The sequence below is a fragment of the Notamacropus eugenii genome, chromosome 3 (assembly GCF_028372415.1).
Source record: "Notamacropus eugenii isolate mMacEug1 chromosome 3, mMacEug1.pri_v2, whole genome shotgun sequence".
NCBI lineage: Eukaryota > Metazoa > Chordata > Mammalia > Diprotodontia > Macropodidae > Notamacropus > Notamacropus eugenii.
The window spans coordinates 54,891,459-54,906,677 of record NC_092874.1 but is presented as its reverse complement, the minus strand read 5'-3'; the positions used below and the strand labels follow the sequence as shown (position 1 = coordinate 54,906,677).

The following is a 15,219-nucleotide window of genomic DNA, read 5'->3' as shown; positions in this document are numbered from 1 at the left end:
TAAATGATGCATTTAGTTAAATCTTTATATGCTTATTTACAATATCTCAATGCTCTAACACATGATCTGTTTTTGTAAAGGTACCATGTGATGCTGAAACATATGTATGTTCTTTAATCTTCCCATTCATAAGATTGGATATCTTTCACCTCTAAATTTCCCAATATATTTTTTCATTTCTGCCTTTTCCATTTTAGTTATCTTTCTGTTAGATGTGTGTAGCTTGGAGCTTACATCCCAGCTATGTATAAGCCAAATGGATTTTCTGAATTAGGGCTGTTATTGAAACTGTGTTCTCATTATGTACTGCTCAGAATTTTTCCTTAAGAAAGTAATATTATTTGTATATAATTCAAACTCATGATTTCATCAGTGTGGGTAACTCCTAATATGAAAGTTCTCTTGACTGACATAGATTAGCAGATTCTCTATAACTTACTTTCTAGATTGCCTGGGGCACAAGGGATTTAGTGATGTGCCCATGATCACACAGCCAGTATAAGTCAGAGATGGAACTAGAACCAAGGTCTTCCTAGCTCCAGTGCTCTGTCCATTACACTGAGTTCCTCTATAAACATCTAACAGTAATTTGTTGATGTATAACCCAATGATCTTGTCTTAGGAAATGGACGACAGACTGAAGTTCATGTATTTGAAAGCTTTGCTTTCAGGTAGACTAATCCTAGCCCATTCGTGGCAGTTTTGTTCCCTAGATCCTCATAGAAGGCAGTACGTACCTTTTCTCAATGGCCTACTTCCTAGCTTACAACCTTCATGGTAAGAAAATTCTTTCTGGAAAATAAAAGTCATCTTGCGTTTGAGTCCCAACTCAGGCACTAACTAGCTTTTCAGTTCAGCTTCCTTGTCCTCAGTTTCTTTGTCTGTAAAACAAGACTATAAATGATTTCTAAGATCCCTTTCAGACCCAACAATTCTGGGTATTATACAATCTAGAGTTGGTGCCCATTTGTAGTTGGAGGGTTTTTAGCTCAAAAACTGAAGTCCTATGAATAAGTAGCTGGTGAGGGAGATGTTACAGAAAACCATCATGGAGTAGTCTTAGAATCAGGAAGACCCACATTCTACCTCTGATACTAATGACTGTATGACCCTGGGTAAGTCATTTAACCTCTTGCTGGTCAGCATTTTGAGACCTTAAGTTGCAGAATCTTCATTTTTTGAAAGAGTCTTTTCACTAGAATCACAGAACTGGACAAAAAAAAATAAAAACTTTATTAAATCATATTCCTTCTAGGCACAGACATCTTTTCATAATTTGTAGCTTAGTGGTAAAGATATATACCCTATCACAGACAGTTTATCACCCAGCTTTACTTGTGGCGTCTTCCAGACTGTCAGTCAGATCAAGAACTCCTAGAGAAATTGTATTTTGTGAAAAGTTATTAAGCCTTAAATCATGGTACATGCTGTTTCTGACAGAGGGATCATGCTGGTCTAGCCATGACTTGCCGTTTGTAAATAACCAAGAACAGAATGACATCAAGGCAGATTTTTTTTGATTTGTAGTCTTAAGGTAAAGAAAACAATGTGGAAAATATTAAGGGTTGGATGCTTTTTCATACAGAACTTGCAAGGACACGTATTCCGTAAATGAAAGGTTATTCCATAATTGCCAGGTCTGGGTGGTGCAGTGACCCACCAGCTTTGATTTTAGAACAGGTTGTCTTTCGAGCACCAGGAAGGAAGCAACTCATATGTGGGTGCACCACCCCCTGGTGGTGACTTATTAAAATGCCTGCTTTCATCCCATTTATACAAGTTTTTTATTTTCATAGAATCATGAAATCATGATGTTAGTAAGGGTGAATAAGTCTCAGTGGATTATCTACTTGAAGAATTTGAAGCATTTCCTCATGATTTTTAACATTAAAAAAATTATAATATCATGCTAAAAAAAGACAAAGATGAGAGTACTTTAAAATGGAAAACAGATTTATCATGTTGTTTGCATTGTTAACATTTAAATTCATATTTTATTATGGAAATGCAAAGATACTATTTATTTTTAATTTTGACTTTCATAAATGCTTAGAATAGGAAAATTGCATTTATGAAATAAAAAATTATATTAATTATAAACTCAATGAAATTAAAATAAATATAAAATCAATAATTTTAAACGATGATAATCACTAAATTTGCTTTTTCAAATGCACAAAATTATGTCCTTTCCCCAAATAATATGAAATCACTCATCTTACATATTAACTAAGTTCCCATACTCAGAAAGACCTGGATTTTAAGTCCTTCTGACACACGCTGACTGTGTGACCTGGTCATAAACTGTTCCCTTATCCATAGATCTAACAGGTAAAGTTTTGCTAACTCCCCTAACCTACCTATAATATCACCCTTTATGTTTAAATTATTTCTCTTTTTTGACTTTTCTTTGGTATTGAGATATTGGTCTATGCCTAGTTTCTGCCAAACTGCTTTCCAGTTTTCCCAATAATTTTTATCTGATGGTGAGTTCTTGTCCCAAAAGCTTGCATTTCTGGGTTTATTGAACACTAGATTTCTGGTCATTTACTACTATGTATTGTGTACCTAGTCTATCCCTGATCCATCACTGCCCCTGCCCTTGGCAGTTCTCTAAGATTGTAAATTGTTGAGCACACCGCAGTCCATCTGCTTTGGTGGAAGTTCCTCATTTGTGGTTCCCCATACCACTGAAATCATGGGATGTGTGCCCTTAAGACTTTTTGGACCTCATATATGTGAGTGATATTTGCCATACTATAAACATTTTTTAAATGTCAGCTGTGTGCGGAGCAGAGTGCTGGGCACTGAGAGAACTATCACGTTAACAGGACATGGTTCCTGCCATCCAGGAGACCACAGTTTAGAATCAGAATGAGATGCAGACACAGTGTTGTATAATACAGGAAGGGGAAGAAAAGGGGAGGACAAATTTATTTATTAAGTACTTACTAAGTTCCAGGCACTGTGCTAAGAACTTTACAAATATTATCTCTTTTGATATTATCAGTGGAGGAGGGAGGGTGAGGGAACACTTCCTGGTGGAGTTTACATTTAAGTTGGGTTTTAAGGACTGAGGAATTCAAAAGGAAAAGAGAAGGGGAGAAGGCATTCCTATCAAAGGAAGTAGCTGGAGCAAAAACCAGGATGGAGAACACAATTCATATTCAAGAGGCAGAAGAATGATTCCTTTGGGTGGAGCATGAGGGGAGAGTAATAAAAGATAAGCCTAGAAAGGTAGAATGACATCAAGACATGGCATACTAGCAACCGACTGCTTGTTTGTTTAATTGTTTATTTTAATTTAATTTAATTAATTTAATAAAAAACAACATACTGTTTTTATCTTATATTATTTAATAAATAACATTGTTTAATAAAATTACTTGATTAGTGCTAGGAGTGAGCCTATTAACAAGCCCCCAACAGTGAGAAACATGCTCACCTTAAAGAAGGAGCAATACCTGTTATGAAATCAGGAAAGCCTTTATTAATCTTTACTTCCATTCCCCCTAAATGGACAGGTAGCCTCCCCAGTAAGGTTACAGGACAACTACAACACGTTCAGAAAGATGGGGTTTCTTATACTGTTTTCTGAACTTTGGATCTCCCGTGACACTGTCCCCTGGCCATGTGACTCCATGTTCTTCTCTCTGATAGGCCTTTCCTCACACAACTCCTTGGGCCTGTGTATTAGTTTCTGACCTCTAACCTGTCCATGCTAGGTCACAACCCTTATCACCTAGGAATGTGGACAACAGAACATTATTACTTCCCACAAAGTCCTCCCTCTTTTTCTTTATTAAAATTTCTGTTTCCACACCTAAATCCAATCAGTAAATACCTCCTCACATTTTTTCCCCTTTGAATTCTTCCCTTCATCTATCCCCCTTTGTATGAATATGGGAAGGGATCAAAGTTGACAGATTCACTGACAAATTACAAGGGGGCAGTCCCCTTGTTATAAGTACAGATACAGAGATTCAAAATACAAAGGTAGATCAATGAATTATCCATTCAGAGGTTCCATCTCATATACCAGTCTGGGGAAGAACATCATCTGATGCAGTTTTCTGGTCTGGATGCTTGTTCATGCCATCTTCAGCACAGCATCTCAGCATCTTCTTCCCTTTATCTTCTTGTAGAAATACAGATGTACATTCTCCTACAAGACTGACCTTAATACCATTTTAGATGACCATTCCTAAACTTTATACGCTTATCACTCTTACAAAATCAAAATTTGAACTTTGACCAATTGTCATCTTTATGAAATTCACATTAGAACCCAATTTTTACATTTTACAATAATTCACTATTCATTTCTCCCATCAGGAAGATGAGATTTCACTATGGAATTAATAATAAGCTCCAGCACTTACACAAATACAATAAATAATCATTTTTAACACAGTACATATCACATCATAAAGAAATTCCAACTTCTGGTCATGTGATGCTTCTTTTAAAGCATTTGCAATATAGACCACAAACCATTTTTCTTTTAACATTAACCAACTGAGACAAAATAATAACTATGTGTGCTAACCTCATAGGTCCTCAATCTAAAGGTTTTCATGCTATTACTAAGAATTAGAGGACCCTAACTTATTGTTGTTGGTCTAAAATCCTAAGCCTAATAGCTTAATTTTAGACTTAACGTCTGAGGTTCCCCTACCAACAATCTATTATTTAATAGATCTGGTATTATGCTTACAAAACTCTTGATTATAGGAAATTGCCACTAAGAGTAGGGACATTTCAGGGAAGCAACATCTCCCTAACTTCATGTCAATTCCAGGCAGGAGTAGATTGTCAACTGGCATTCAGCCAGGCTTAAAGTCTGTCAGGTGTCAGTGGGGAAATTGAGTCAGGAGAATCCTACCTCAGTTCAAGCTGAACAGCTGTTCTCCCAACCTTCTTATGAGATCACCTTTCTTGCAGTTCATACCAGCATCTCACAGGCTTCATGGATCAGTGACTCAGACTGCCTTTCTTACTATCCACACCTGGAGTTAGACTCAGAACAGTCAATTAATAGTCCCATAAAATCTTAAAACAGCAAGCTGCAATAATCATTTTCAGGTATGGCTATAACTTCACATTGATTAAGGAACATCTTTTGAAGCCAGTCTTAGATAGCTTACATGCCTTTCTATACATGTCCTAGTTCTTGATTAAATAGCAATCAAAATCTAATTTACCACTAATGCCACAAGTTATTGCTCTAATAGATTTACATCTGTTTCCCAAACTACTCTGTCCATTTCTGACCATGCTCAATCTAAAAGAATGAGTTACACATATGATAAATTCAAACGCTAACTTTGACTTATGTTCATGAAATGAATTCAGGTCAAAACAGACATTTAACTTTCCCATCATTGCCAAATATTGGCAGAGGTTACCTGCCTCTAAGAAACTTAGACTGACATTCTTTTCCTCAAACTGAAGATGTCTTTGGTTTCTGTTCCTTTATCTAATTATTCCCATAATATTCAGAAAGAATGTTCTATTTCAGGGATTTTATTTTTCACACCAGAGTACCCATTTACCCAATTAATTGAAAACAGCAAGATTCCACTATTTGCATTGTGCTTACATTTTAAATTATCTGCTTTGACTATAGAAGCAAGCCAGGAAGATAAAAATCAAGGACCTTAATTAGATATTATCTCCACTTTATAACCAGACTCAGAAATAGTCAAAGGGAAAAACATTCCTTTTCAGAGGAACAGAATCAGGAAACTGAGCCAAAAGAATTCCATCCCAGCCTGAGGATAGGATTATCCCCTGAGGCAAATTGCTGCCCGTAACAGTCACATTCCTCTCTGAGTACAGTCCCAGCAGCTTATACATTAGGTGGCAGGTTTCACTAATCAAAATTTTTTACCAGGACTTGCATCTTAAATCTTATATTCGTCCTAAAAACCAATCACTAGAGATTATTTATCACCAACACAAATTCCTTGTTTAGGAACTCCATATACAAACAGTTTGCACTTTACATAGAGATTACAACTTTAAGAAAGTGAGGGGCCACACTACTTGGGTGATCATTTTAGACTCTTCAAGTCTTTAGACGCCCCTGAGTGAGACTGAAGCCATTCCTCTCCTTCTAAAATAGGAAATAGTTAACTCTCTTCTCTGAGCATCTCCAGTGCAGATTAGATCTTAAGAAGTCCTTCTGTAATGAGTGGACTTTAAAGAGAAAGGGGAATGGGGCCAGGAGGCTTTTTGTCTTAAAATTATCACAGAGCTTCCTGGATTCATAAAATTCCTGGTCTCCCTTATCTTGTTCCTTATCTTCCAAACCCCACAAAATCTGAAGCTATTATAACAAATTAACTTACAAATAATTTGGTAGGTAGGACTTTCAAAAACAATACAAAAGGTTCTGCAAAACATTTCTTCACACAACAAATATTTTCTTCTTCTAAGAACAGTTTACAATTTATCACAAAATCCTCGTGAACCTAATTGGCAAAAATTACAAAAGATCTAAAACCAAGGCCTTTTCACATTTGGCCATATGCTTCCTTTTATAAACATACTTTTGTAAATGCTCGATTCATAGCAAAAACAATTATAGTTAAAGCTTCCTTCTTAACATCAGAAATAAACTTTTAACATGCTTAATACATCCTTAGATGGAACAGGCATGAAAATCACACTCATATATAAAAATATGTATGTATTTTTTTTCAAGGATTCTCGTTTTCTCAATAGGAATTCTATAAAACACAAACTCTTTACACAGAATTCATAACAGTTTTTTAAACCAATTCATCATTAATTTAACAATGCAATTCCTAATATAACAATGTTTAGATTTACTTAAAAATCTAAAGCTATTAAAATTTACTTAAAACTTAAAATAAGCCGTTACTCCATTCAGCTGAATGCATTTCCACATCGCTTTGCACAATAATTCATCTCTTTACCACTGCGTAGGCACACTCTATCACCTGATATCCTTTCAGTTAGAGTCATCTCAAATTTGATTGAGCTATTATCTATATTAAATCAAGTTACATGATTTTTTTTTCTTCTTAAAATACTTCCTCACACCCTCACTATTTACTGAAAGCATCTGAAACTGACCCATCCAAAACTGTTCAAACTTCGTTCATCTTTCCAAGTCTCTCAATCCCATCACTCAGATTATCCAGTTCCTCCACATCTTAGCTATAATTGTCTGCACTGGAATCCCTTTCTAGCTTAAACAAAGCTAAAAAGTTTACACTACCATTATATAGCAAGCATCAGCATTTTACTGCTTATTTATAACCAAATATAAATTTCAAATTATTAAATTTCTATCACATCCCTTTTAACACCCCAATCTATATATAACAGACTCCAAATTTAAAAATTGTGTAACAATTACATTAGATTAATGTTGCATCTAACATATACCCATCCTTATATGCATCCTTGTGTTAAGCACTTTACAATCATAAATGCTGAGTAACAATATCTTTTAATGCTTAATCCTGATAGGAAGAACATTCTCAGAGGCTGCTCTGTATTCTTTCAGGACAGATTTTAACTTGAAATCATATCAAACCTGGATTTATAATCACTAATGATAAACATTTTAACCTTCCTTTTTAAAAATACTCTTGCTACTTAAAAGAAAACTTTATTTATAACTTCCATAATCTTTTTTTACTCTACTTCCTTAAAGAGTTGAAAAGCCATCTTCCAGCTCCCCTCCCCTCTCCAAGGCCCACCAGACCAGCTCTCCCAGTCTTATTCTAGTCTTCAAATCATATGGGGAGGGAGGGTTAACTTTCCCCTTGTCCACATGTTGTGAGCACATGGACACTCCACCATCCCACCCATATTCTCCCCTTCAAATAAACCAAATACCATTTCTTCCAGCTTTTTTGTTCCTTAAAAAGAAACTTGAGAGGTTAAGAGCCTAACAATTTAACTTATCAATAGAGCCACATTTTTTTAGACAACTTTCAAAAATTTCTCAAACTCTCTATTAACACCATTATCAAATCAAACAGTAAAGCATGTTTTTTCTCTCTCTCCAGCCCACTCACTCTTCTGAGGCTGCTGTAATGAGGGAGGGAAGGAGGGGAGAAGATCCAGAGATAGCAGAATTCCAAGGAAAAGTCCAGCTACTCTGGCCGGCTGCATGGCTACATTTACAATTTAACAAAACACTTCACAAACACATAGACAAACACAGAGAGAACAATATAATTCCTGTCTTTTTAGGAAACAAACTAATTTTAGATTAAACCTGTCAAAATTCAACTATTCATGTCAATTTACTGACTGATTCCAAGCCAATTTCAAAAGAATCCTTTCCAGATCTAGATCCTCCCTCCCCCCTCTTTCTCTCTACTCTCTCTCTCTCCAGAGGAGACAAAGGAAGGAGTATAGTCAGCATTCCTTCAAATGAGCTTCCGAAGGAATACCCAGAGGATTATTCATCCCCTCCCTGGTACCGTTGTTTTAAGAGTGCTCATTCCCCATCTTAGGACTTATACTCCTAAGGCCCAGAAGGAGTGGTCGTGCCTAAGATCCCAAGGCAGACAAGGCAGTACTTAGCCACAGATTTTCCTGCCATTGCTCCAGTCCCTGACTTAAGCTGCCTCCCGGACATTCAGTCCATTCTTTTAGCTGCATTCCTAGGTTCACAACATTTCCAAACAGTCTCTGAGAAGTTAGCAGTCAGAAGAGGGGAAACGTGCCTGTGGGTGTTTGGACCATGGAAAAATCAGTGGGCGTGCTCCCATCTTCCACAAGCAAGATTCCATCCTAAGGTTTCTGATGCTGAAGATCCCACCACCAGCCCCAAAGAATTGTTAGAAGTGAGCCCATTTAACAGTGGGCAACAGTGAGAAACATGCTCACTTTAAACAAAGAACAATACCTGTTGTGAAATCAGGAAAGCCTTTATTAATCTTTACTTCCATTCCCCCTGAATGGACAGGTAGCCTCCCCAGTAAGGTTACAGGATGACTATAACACGTTCAGAAAGATGGGGTTTTTTATACTGTTTTCTGAACTTTGGATCTCCTGTGACTTCCCACAATTAATATTCGTTCTGAACTTAAAATACTCTCAAACTCATATACATATACTTTCTTAAATGAATTTTAACATGATAAGATGATCACACTTGCCTAGTATTGTCACCAAAACTGAGGTCCATAGCATCTTAGAACATTAGAGATGTAAGGAGGCTTGGACATAGTCTAGTCCAGTCTCCATTTTATATGAAGTTCTGGAATTGAATTGAATTGGTCCTGGGATTGAAGCCCAGTTAGGACCTAAGCTCCTTCCTTTATCACTTGATTTAAGATGTCCCATTTATATTTCTGGAGTCATACAGTTACTGACTTCTAGGTGGTGTAGAGGATAGATACAGTGCTGGGCTTCACATTTGGAAGAGCTGAGTTCAGATACTGCCTTGGATACTGAATAGCTGGCCCTAGGTGATTTATTTAACCTCTTTCAATCTCAGTTTCTTTATCTGTAAAATGGGGATATTGCTGTAATAGGACCTACATGCAAGATGCTTTTATATGAGATATTTTAAATAAGATGAGCTAACTTAGAATGAGATAATATTTTGAATTGCTTTGTAAACTTTAAAATATCATGTAAATGTTAGCTATTATTATTGTTACTAGTATTTTACAAGCTCACCTTGCCTGAGCCTATATCTCCACTATGACTACTCTCACTCCAACAATTTCTTCCAGTATCTCAAGTGCACCCACATAAATGAACAAGTAGGTAGAAGAAGGAAGTAGGCTATAGTTTAATGGAGGAGGCAGAATGAAAAATTCAGACCCATTCCAGATATTAGTCACTTATAGTTCTATATTTCATCATAACCAACTGATATCCTGGTAAGTGGTGATCAGAGCAGTGACTGGTTACATTTTTTGTTTGAAATTCCAACCTTATAATATGTTCCTGTTTATCCAAAACAGTTGGGGAATATTGTAAGAAACAGCCACTTCTCAATGCATAGTGCTATGTCTTTCCTTAAACACAGTGCTTTATATGTGGTGGGCATTTATTGTAGGAGTTATAAATGTGTTGTTGTTGTGAGTTATTTTCAGTCCCATCTTACTCTTCATGACCCCATTTGAGGTTTTCTTGGCAAAGATGCTGAAGTGGTTTGCTGTTTTCTTTTTTATAGACATGCCATACATGAATGACTAATTTTCTTAAAATTAGACTATAGTAAAGTACATTGCTATTGGCTTAATTTTAAATCTTGGAGTCAATCAGCAAAAGTTCATTAATGTCCTACTATATTCTATTAATATGAATGTCCTTTATGTACTGTGATCAGTGCTGGTAGAACAACTACAAGCGATAAAGCAAACTCTACTCATAAAGAGCTTATGCTGTAATGAGAAAACACCAGAGTATATATAAGTATGTACAGGATAAATTGGTAGCTATTTGACACAGTGCATAGAGCACTGGGTCAAGAGTCAGGAAGATCTGAGTTCAAATCTGACCTTGGATGCTTACTGACTGTGTGACCCTGGGCTAGTCACTTAATTCTGTTTGCCTCAGTTTCCTCAGCTGCAAAATGAACTAGAGAAGGAAGTGGAAAACCACTCCAGTATCTCTGCCAAGAAAACCCCAGATGGTTCATGAAGAGTTGGACACAACTGAAGAACCTGAACATTGGCAGCAGCTACAGAATAAATGTAAAGAGGATAAGTCAGTGTAGTTAAGTATGAGAGGGTTTGAGAAGGAAGGCTCTGTTGTCTGAGGGGATTAAGAAAGCAGTGCTTGACTGCCTCTGGAAGGAAGAAAGGAGTTCTGTGAGGCAAAGAAGGCATGGGGGATGGCCATGTCAAGGCATGGAGACAGTAGATGGAGAAGGCATGGGGGATGGCCATTGTCAAGGCATGGAGATGGTGGATGGAGAAGGCAGTTTGTCTGGATGACAGAGAGTGGAAAAGAAAGGGATGCTCCCTGAGGCTGCAAAGATAGGTTGGGGTCCAGTTGGAAGTGCTTAAAATGAGGAGTAATTTATATTTGGCTTCAAGGCAATGGAGAGTCACTAGAGTTTAGAAGAGGAGTGACATGGTGAGATCTGCACTTAAGAAGATCACTTTGGTAGCAGAGGATGGAATGAAATGGGGAGAGATTTGAGGCAGGAAGACCACTTAGGAAGGAGGCAGTTGAAATAATCCAGGTGAAAAGCAATGAGCACCTAAACTAAGATGGTAGCTGGGTGAGTAAAGAGGTATTGTGGGAGTAGGAACAACACAGAGGTCACAGATCCAGGAGGCTGGACGGATAGCGGTGCCTTCAGCAGAAATCAGGAAGGTCAGAAGAGGGGAAAACACAAAGGTTTAATTTTAGAGGTGTCAAGCATCTCAATCTGGGAAAAGGAGGTGAGAGTATAAAATGATGCCTTGTTAAGGGATTGGGAAGACTAGAAGGAGAAGCTCACATTAAATAGCCTCGATTTTCTCAGTGAAATAAGAGGAGGCAAATTGGAATGACCAATATAAGGTTTTTAAGTGACTTTTGCCCCTAAACCTAATTTTTACTCTTTGAATGATTGGTGGCAGAAGTCACATAAGAACTTTGTACAACTGCAATAACATAATAATGATAGCTTGAATTATATAACATGTTAACATTTACAGAGTGAGTGATAAATGTTATTTCACAAACAACAGTTTTGATCATATCTTATATAGCTTTTTAGAGAACATTTAGGTTATTTTAATTCTCTCTGTTTGATTCTGAATAAATGGGAAGGTTCTTTCATTTGGTATTTTAGAGTGCACTGAATTGATTCCCAAAGGTGAGCACTTTGGATGCCTCTGACATCCATCATTCTTGTAGTCCCATTGACAAACAGGGGACCGGGTCATATGAGTGGGAAGCAGCTGAGTGGCTAGTCTTTGGGCAGTAGGGTAAAGGAATATCAATAGACCTGTTTTATGTTACCATGACAGATGCTAAGCAAAAATAGTCATAGCTTCCTCTCTCAATTCTTCTGTACTCCACTTCTGTTAATCCTTCCCCACCCTCCATTTTTTGCCTACAATTTGACTCCTTCTTTAGCTGTAGACCTCAGTCTTAGTTTCTTTTCCTGTTTTCTCCTTTGTTCTCCCTTGACCCTTCCCCTTTTCTCTCTATCCTCCCTTCCATCAAAACAATTATATAAAACAAAACAAAAGATCAGAGAACTAAATAAATACTTTTAAAAGGTTGCCGGTAATACTGTTTCACCTCCTACCACCTACACTCCCAGGACTTGCTTTTCTTTAGTTTCTTATCTCCTTTGAGAGCAGAAACCCAGTAGTTTCACTTTACCATACAATGCCTAGCTAGCACTGAGCTCTGAAAACTCAGACACTAACATTTCTAGACTGGCTCCTTAATGTCAGTGGAGGCAAATGAATATAAGAGTGGGAAAGCCAGATGGAATAATAACCTGAAGGTGTAGCTGCTGGTGATTTCTTAAATGTTTGGGCTATGGAGGATAAATCAATACCTCTGACTAATCATTTTCCTGTCCTTGACAGCGGAATGTTCTATGATGGGAACCATACATATCTTATCGAGCCAGAAGAACATGACACCTCCCAGGTACGCTTCTCTTCCATTAGTCCAAGGGGGAGGTTTTACAGGTCAAAGGGAATAATGATACCAGTAACTTTATGCTGCCCTTATAAAATCTTGATGTTGGATTTTAGGGAGGGGAGAGAAGGCCGGATTTAGGGGAATCCAGCCTGTGTGATTGAATATATTACCGGGAGGGTTTCTGAAGTCTATGAGAGTAGACATATTTTCTCTTTGAGGCTTCCTGAGACCTCTTCTCCCTCTGTCATCCTGGGTTTTTCCCAGATGCCCCTCCTCCTTCCCAAAGCCGCTCATATTTAAAGTCTTTTTTGATTATTGTTTTTTTAATGAACAAGCATCTATTTTTCTCTTCTTCCCATGCCCAACCTCCTGTTTCCACTGGAAAAAACAAAACAAAACAAAAACAAAATACTCTTCACTGATTTATATAGTCTAGCAAAACAAAATTCCACATTGGCCATATCCAAAAAATGTCTCATTCTGCGTCTGTCACCTTTCCCTCTGTCCAGAAGTGAATAGCATGGTTTCCTATTAAAATCTAGGGGTAAAAATGGCCCAGGATGCTTATGGTATGCTCTTCCGTTCCTTCATTGTAACAGAAGATCTCCTATCCGTAGTTAGATAAACATTGAGTTTATATCATTGACTATAGACAAAAACAGGGCCCACTGGAAAGTCAAAGTCCTTGCATCCTGCAGTATTGTTCAAATGACTTAGTCAAGCAAAATAATTATGATGAGCCCACAAAGATTTTTCCATTCATTGTCAATCTCCTTTCCAAAACCACCCTAATAATACAAATTTTCTCCATCTGCCAATTGCTCACTGCATCATTATTGGGTGTAGTAATGCGTCTTTGAGGTGATTTCAGAGATGACTCTTGACCATGATGCTCATTCAGTAGCATCAAATTCTTACTAATCAGTATCGTGAATAAATGGATGAAGAAAAAGGAGCTCTTTCTAAAGCCACTGATTGGTTTTAGAGGAGAAGAGTGCTATGCTTTCTGTGTTCACCTCCCTTGGTATGACACTTTCATTTTAGTACCGTTTTTGCTTGGGACATTGATCCTTTCCTTCAGAGCACCAGGGAGCTCTGGTGCATATATTGCTATGGGAAAGGGGCTCTCTTGACAAGCTAAGTCTTAAAGTGCAGCTATTCAAGGGGACGTGTTTTAAAGCTGAGAAGAAATGAGATAATCTGCAGTGCAGATCTTTTCTTTATCTAGAGGTGTGGCCTAATGGAAATGTGCTAGATCAGTTACCTAAAAGTCAATGGGCCAAAACCATATTCTGCTAGGGCAACCAGATGGCATAATGGATAGATCATGGGCTTGGAGTCAAGAAGATAGTAGTTCAAATCTAGCCTTACATATTTGCTAATGGGCAAGTCACTTAACCTCTCTTGCCTCAGTTTCTTTATTTATTAAATGAGGGAATTAGTCTTGATGGCCTCTAAGGTTCTTTCCATCTTTAAATCCTGTGATCTTATGATTTCCATTTGGCTCTTGTATGTAATCAAATAGATCATCTCATTTGTTTTCAACACTGTACCACCCATGTTATTAGAACTTGGGCTTCCAAGGAACAGAGCTCTAGATGGAGTCAGGGGACCTGGTTTGAATCTCAGCCCTGACACCTAAACCTCTGAGACTTTGGGCAAGTCCTTCATTGCTCTGAACCTCAGCTCCTTCATTTGCCAAATGAGTGGGTTGGAGTGGGTTGGATTAGATCATCTCTGAGGTCTCAACCAGTTCTGTACCTAAATTTTGTGCTTCTGAGGTTAGCCAAGGACTCCTCCCTCTTATGTAATGATTTGTGCTTCAGTGGTGCCTTATGATTTGCAAAATGCTGTCCTGATGCTAAGCCCATAAGGTAGATAGTACCAATATTATTACCTCCAATTTTACAGATAAGGAAACTGAGGCTCAGAATAGTTAAATGAGTTGCCTAAGATTTCATAACTCTTAAGTACTTACTTATCACTCCAAGCTGAGATTTGAATCCAGATTTTCCAATTCCAGGTCCAGTACTCTTTCCACTATGCCACATTTCCCCTCAAATAATTAATATAAATAATGATAATAACATATTTGGCACTTTATAGATTATTACTTAACCTTGTGGTTATAGACAAGACTATTGGAGTACAGAGAAGAGGATGGATGGTGGCTCATTTCCCCTCAAGGCCTGGGAATAGAATGAAAGCATGATGTTTCTAAATATATCTGGTTTTGTAGCCAATAGAGGGACTGCCTGAGGCTGTGAGATGGTTTGTTTTCTATGCTTAAACTGTGCTGATTTGTGTTATTTCAGGAGGACTTCCATTTCCATTCAGTTTACAAATCCAAACTGTTTGAATTTCCCTTGGATGACCTGCCATCTGGTATGATTCCCATCTGCTCACTTTTTAAGAAGTTCTTTATTATTTCATTTCAGTGCCTTGGAACTAATCTGCATGGAGAATGTCATTAGCCCCTAGTTGTTCATAAGAATTTGACATGCAGAGTCATGCTAAAGTGTGAAGAAAAATGCAAATTTCCTTTATGTTTATAATGCATTTGCTGGGGAAAGTGTATCCTGAGCTAACTGGAGGAAACCTCTTTTTAAATTAGATTCC

General features: G+C 37.5%; 1 protein-coding gene across 10 annotated transcripts in view; it reads left to right on the top strand.

Annotated features, from left to right (window-relative positions):
- ADAM22 (ADAM metallopeptidase domain 22) overlaps positions 1 to 15,219 on the top strand; it is a 262,858-nt gene that overhangs the window by 156,296 nt on the left and 91,343 nt on the right. For all 10 annotated transcript variants that reach the window (XM_072651557.1, XM_072651551.1, XM_072651554.1 and 7 more), the window contains exons 6-7: positions 12,543 to 12,606; positions 14,916 to 14,985. In XM_072651557.1, coding sequence (XP_072507658.1) covers positions 12,543 to 12,606; positions 14,916 to 14,985 — 134 coding nt within the window. The remainder of the gene's footprint in view (positions 1 to 12,542; positions 12,607 to 14,915; positions 14,986 to 15,219) is intronic.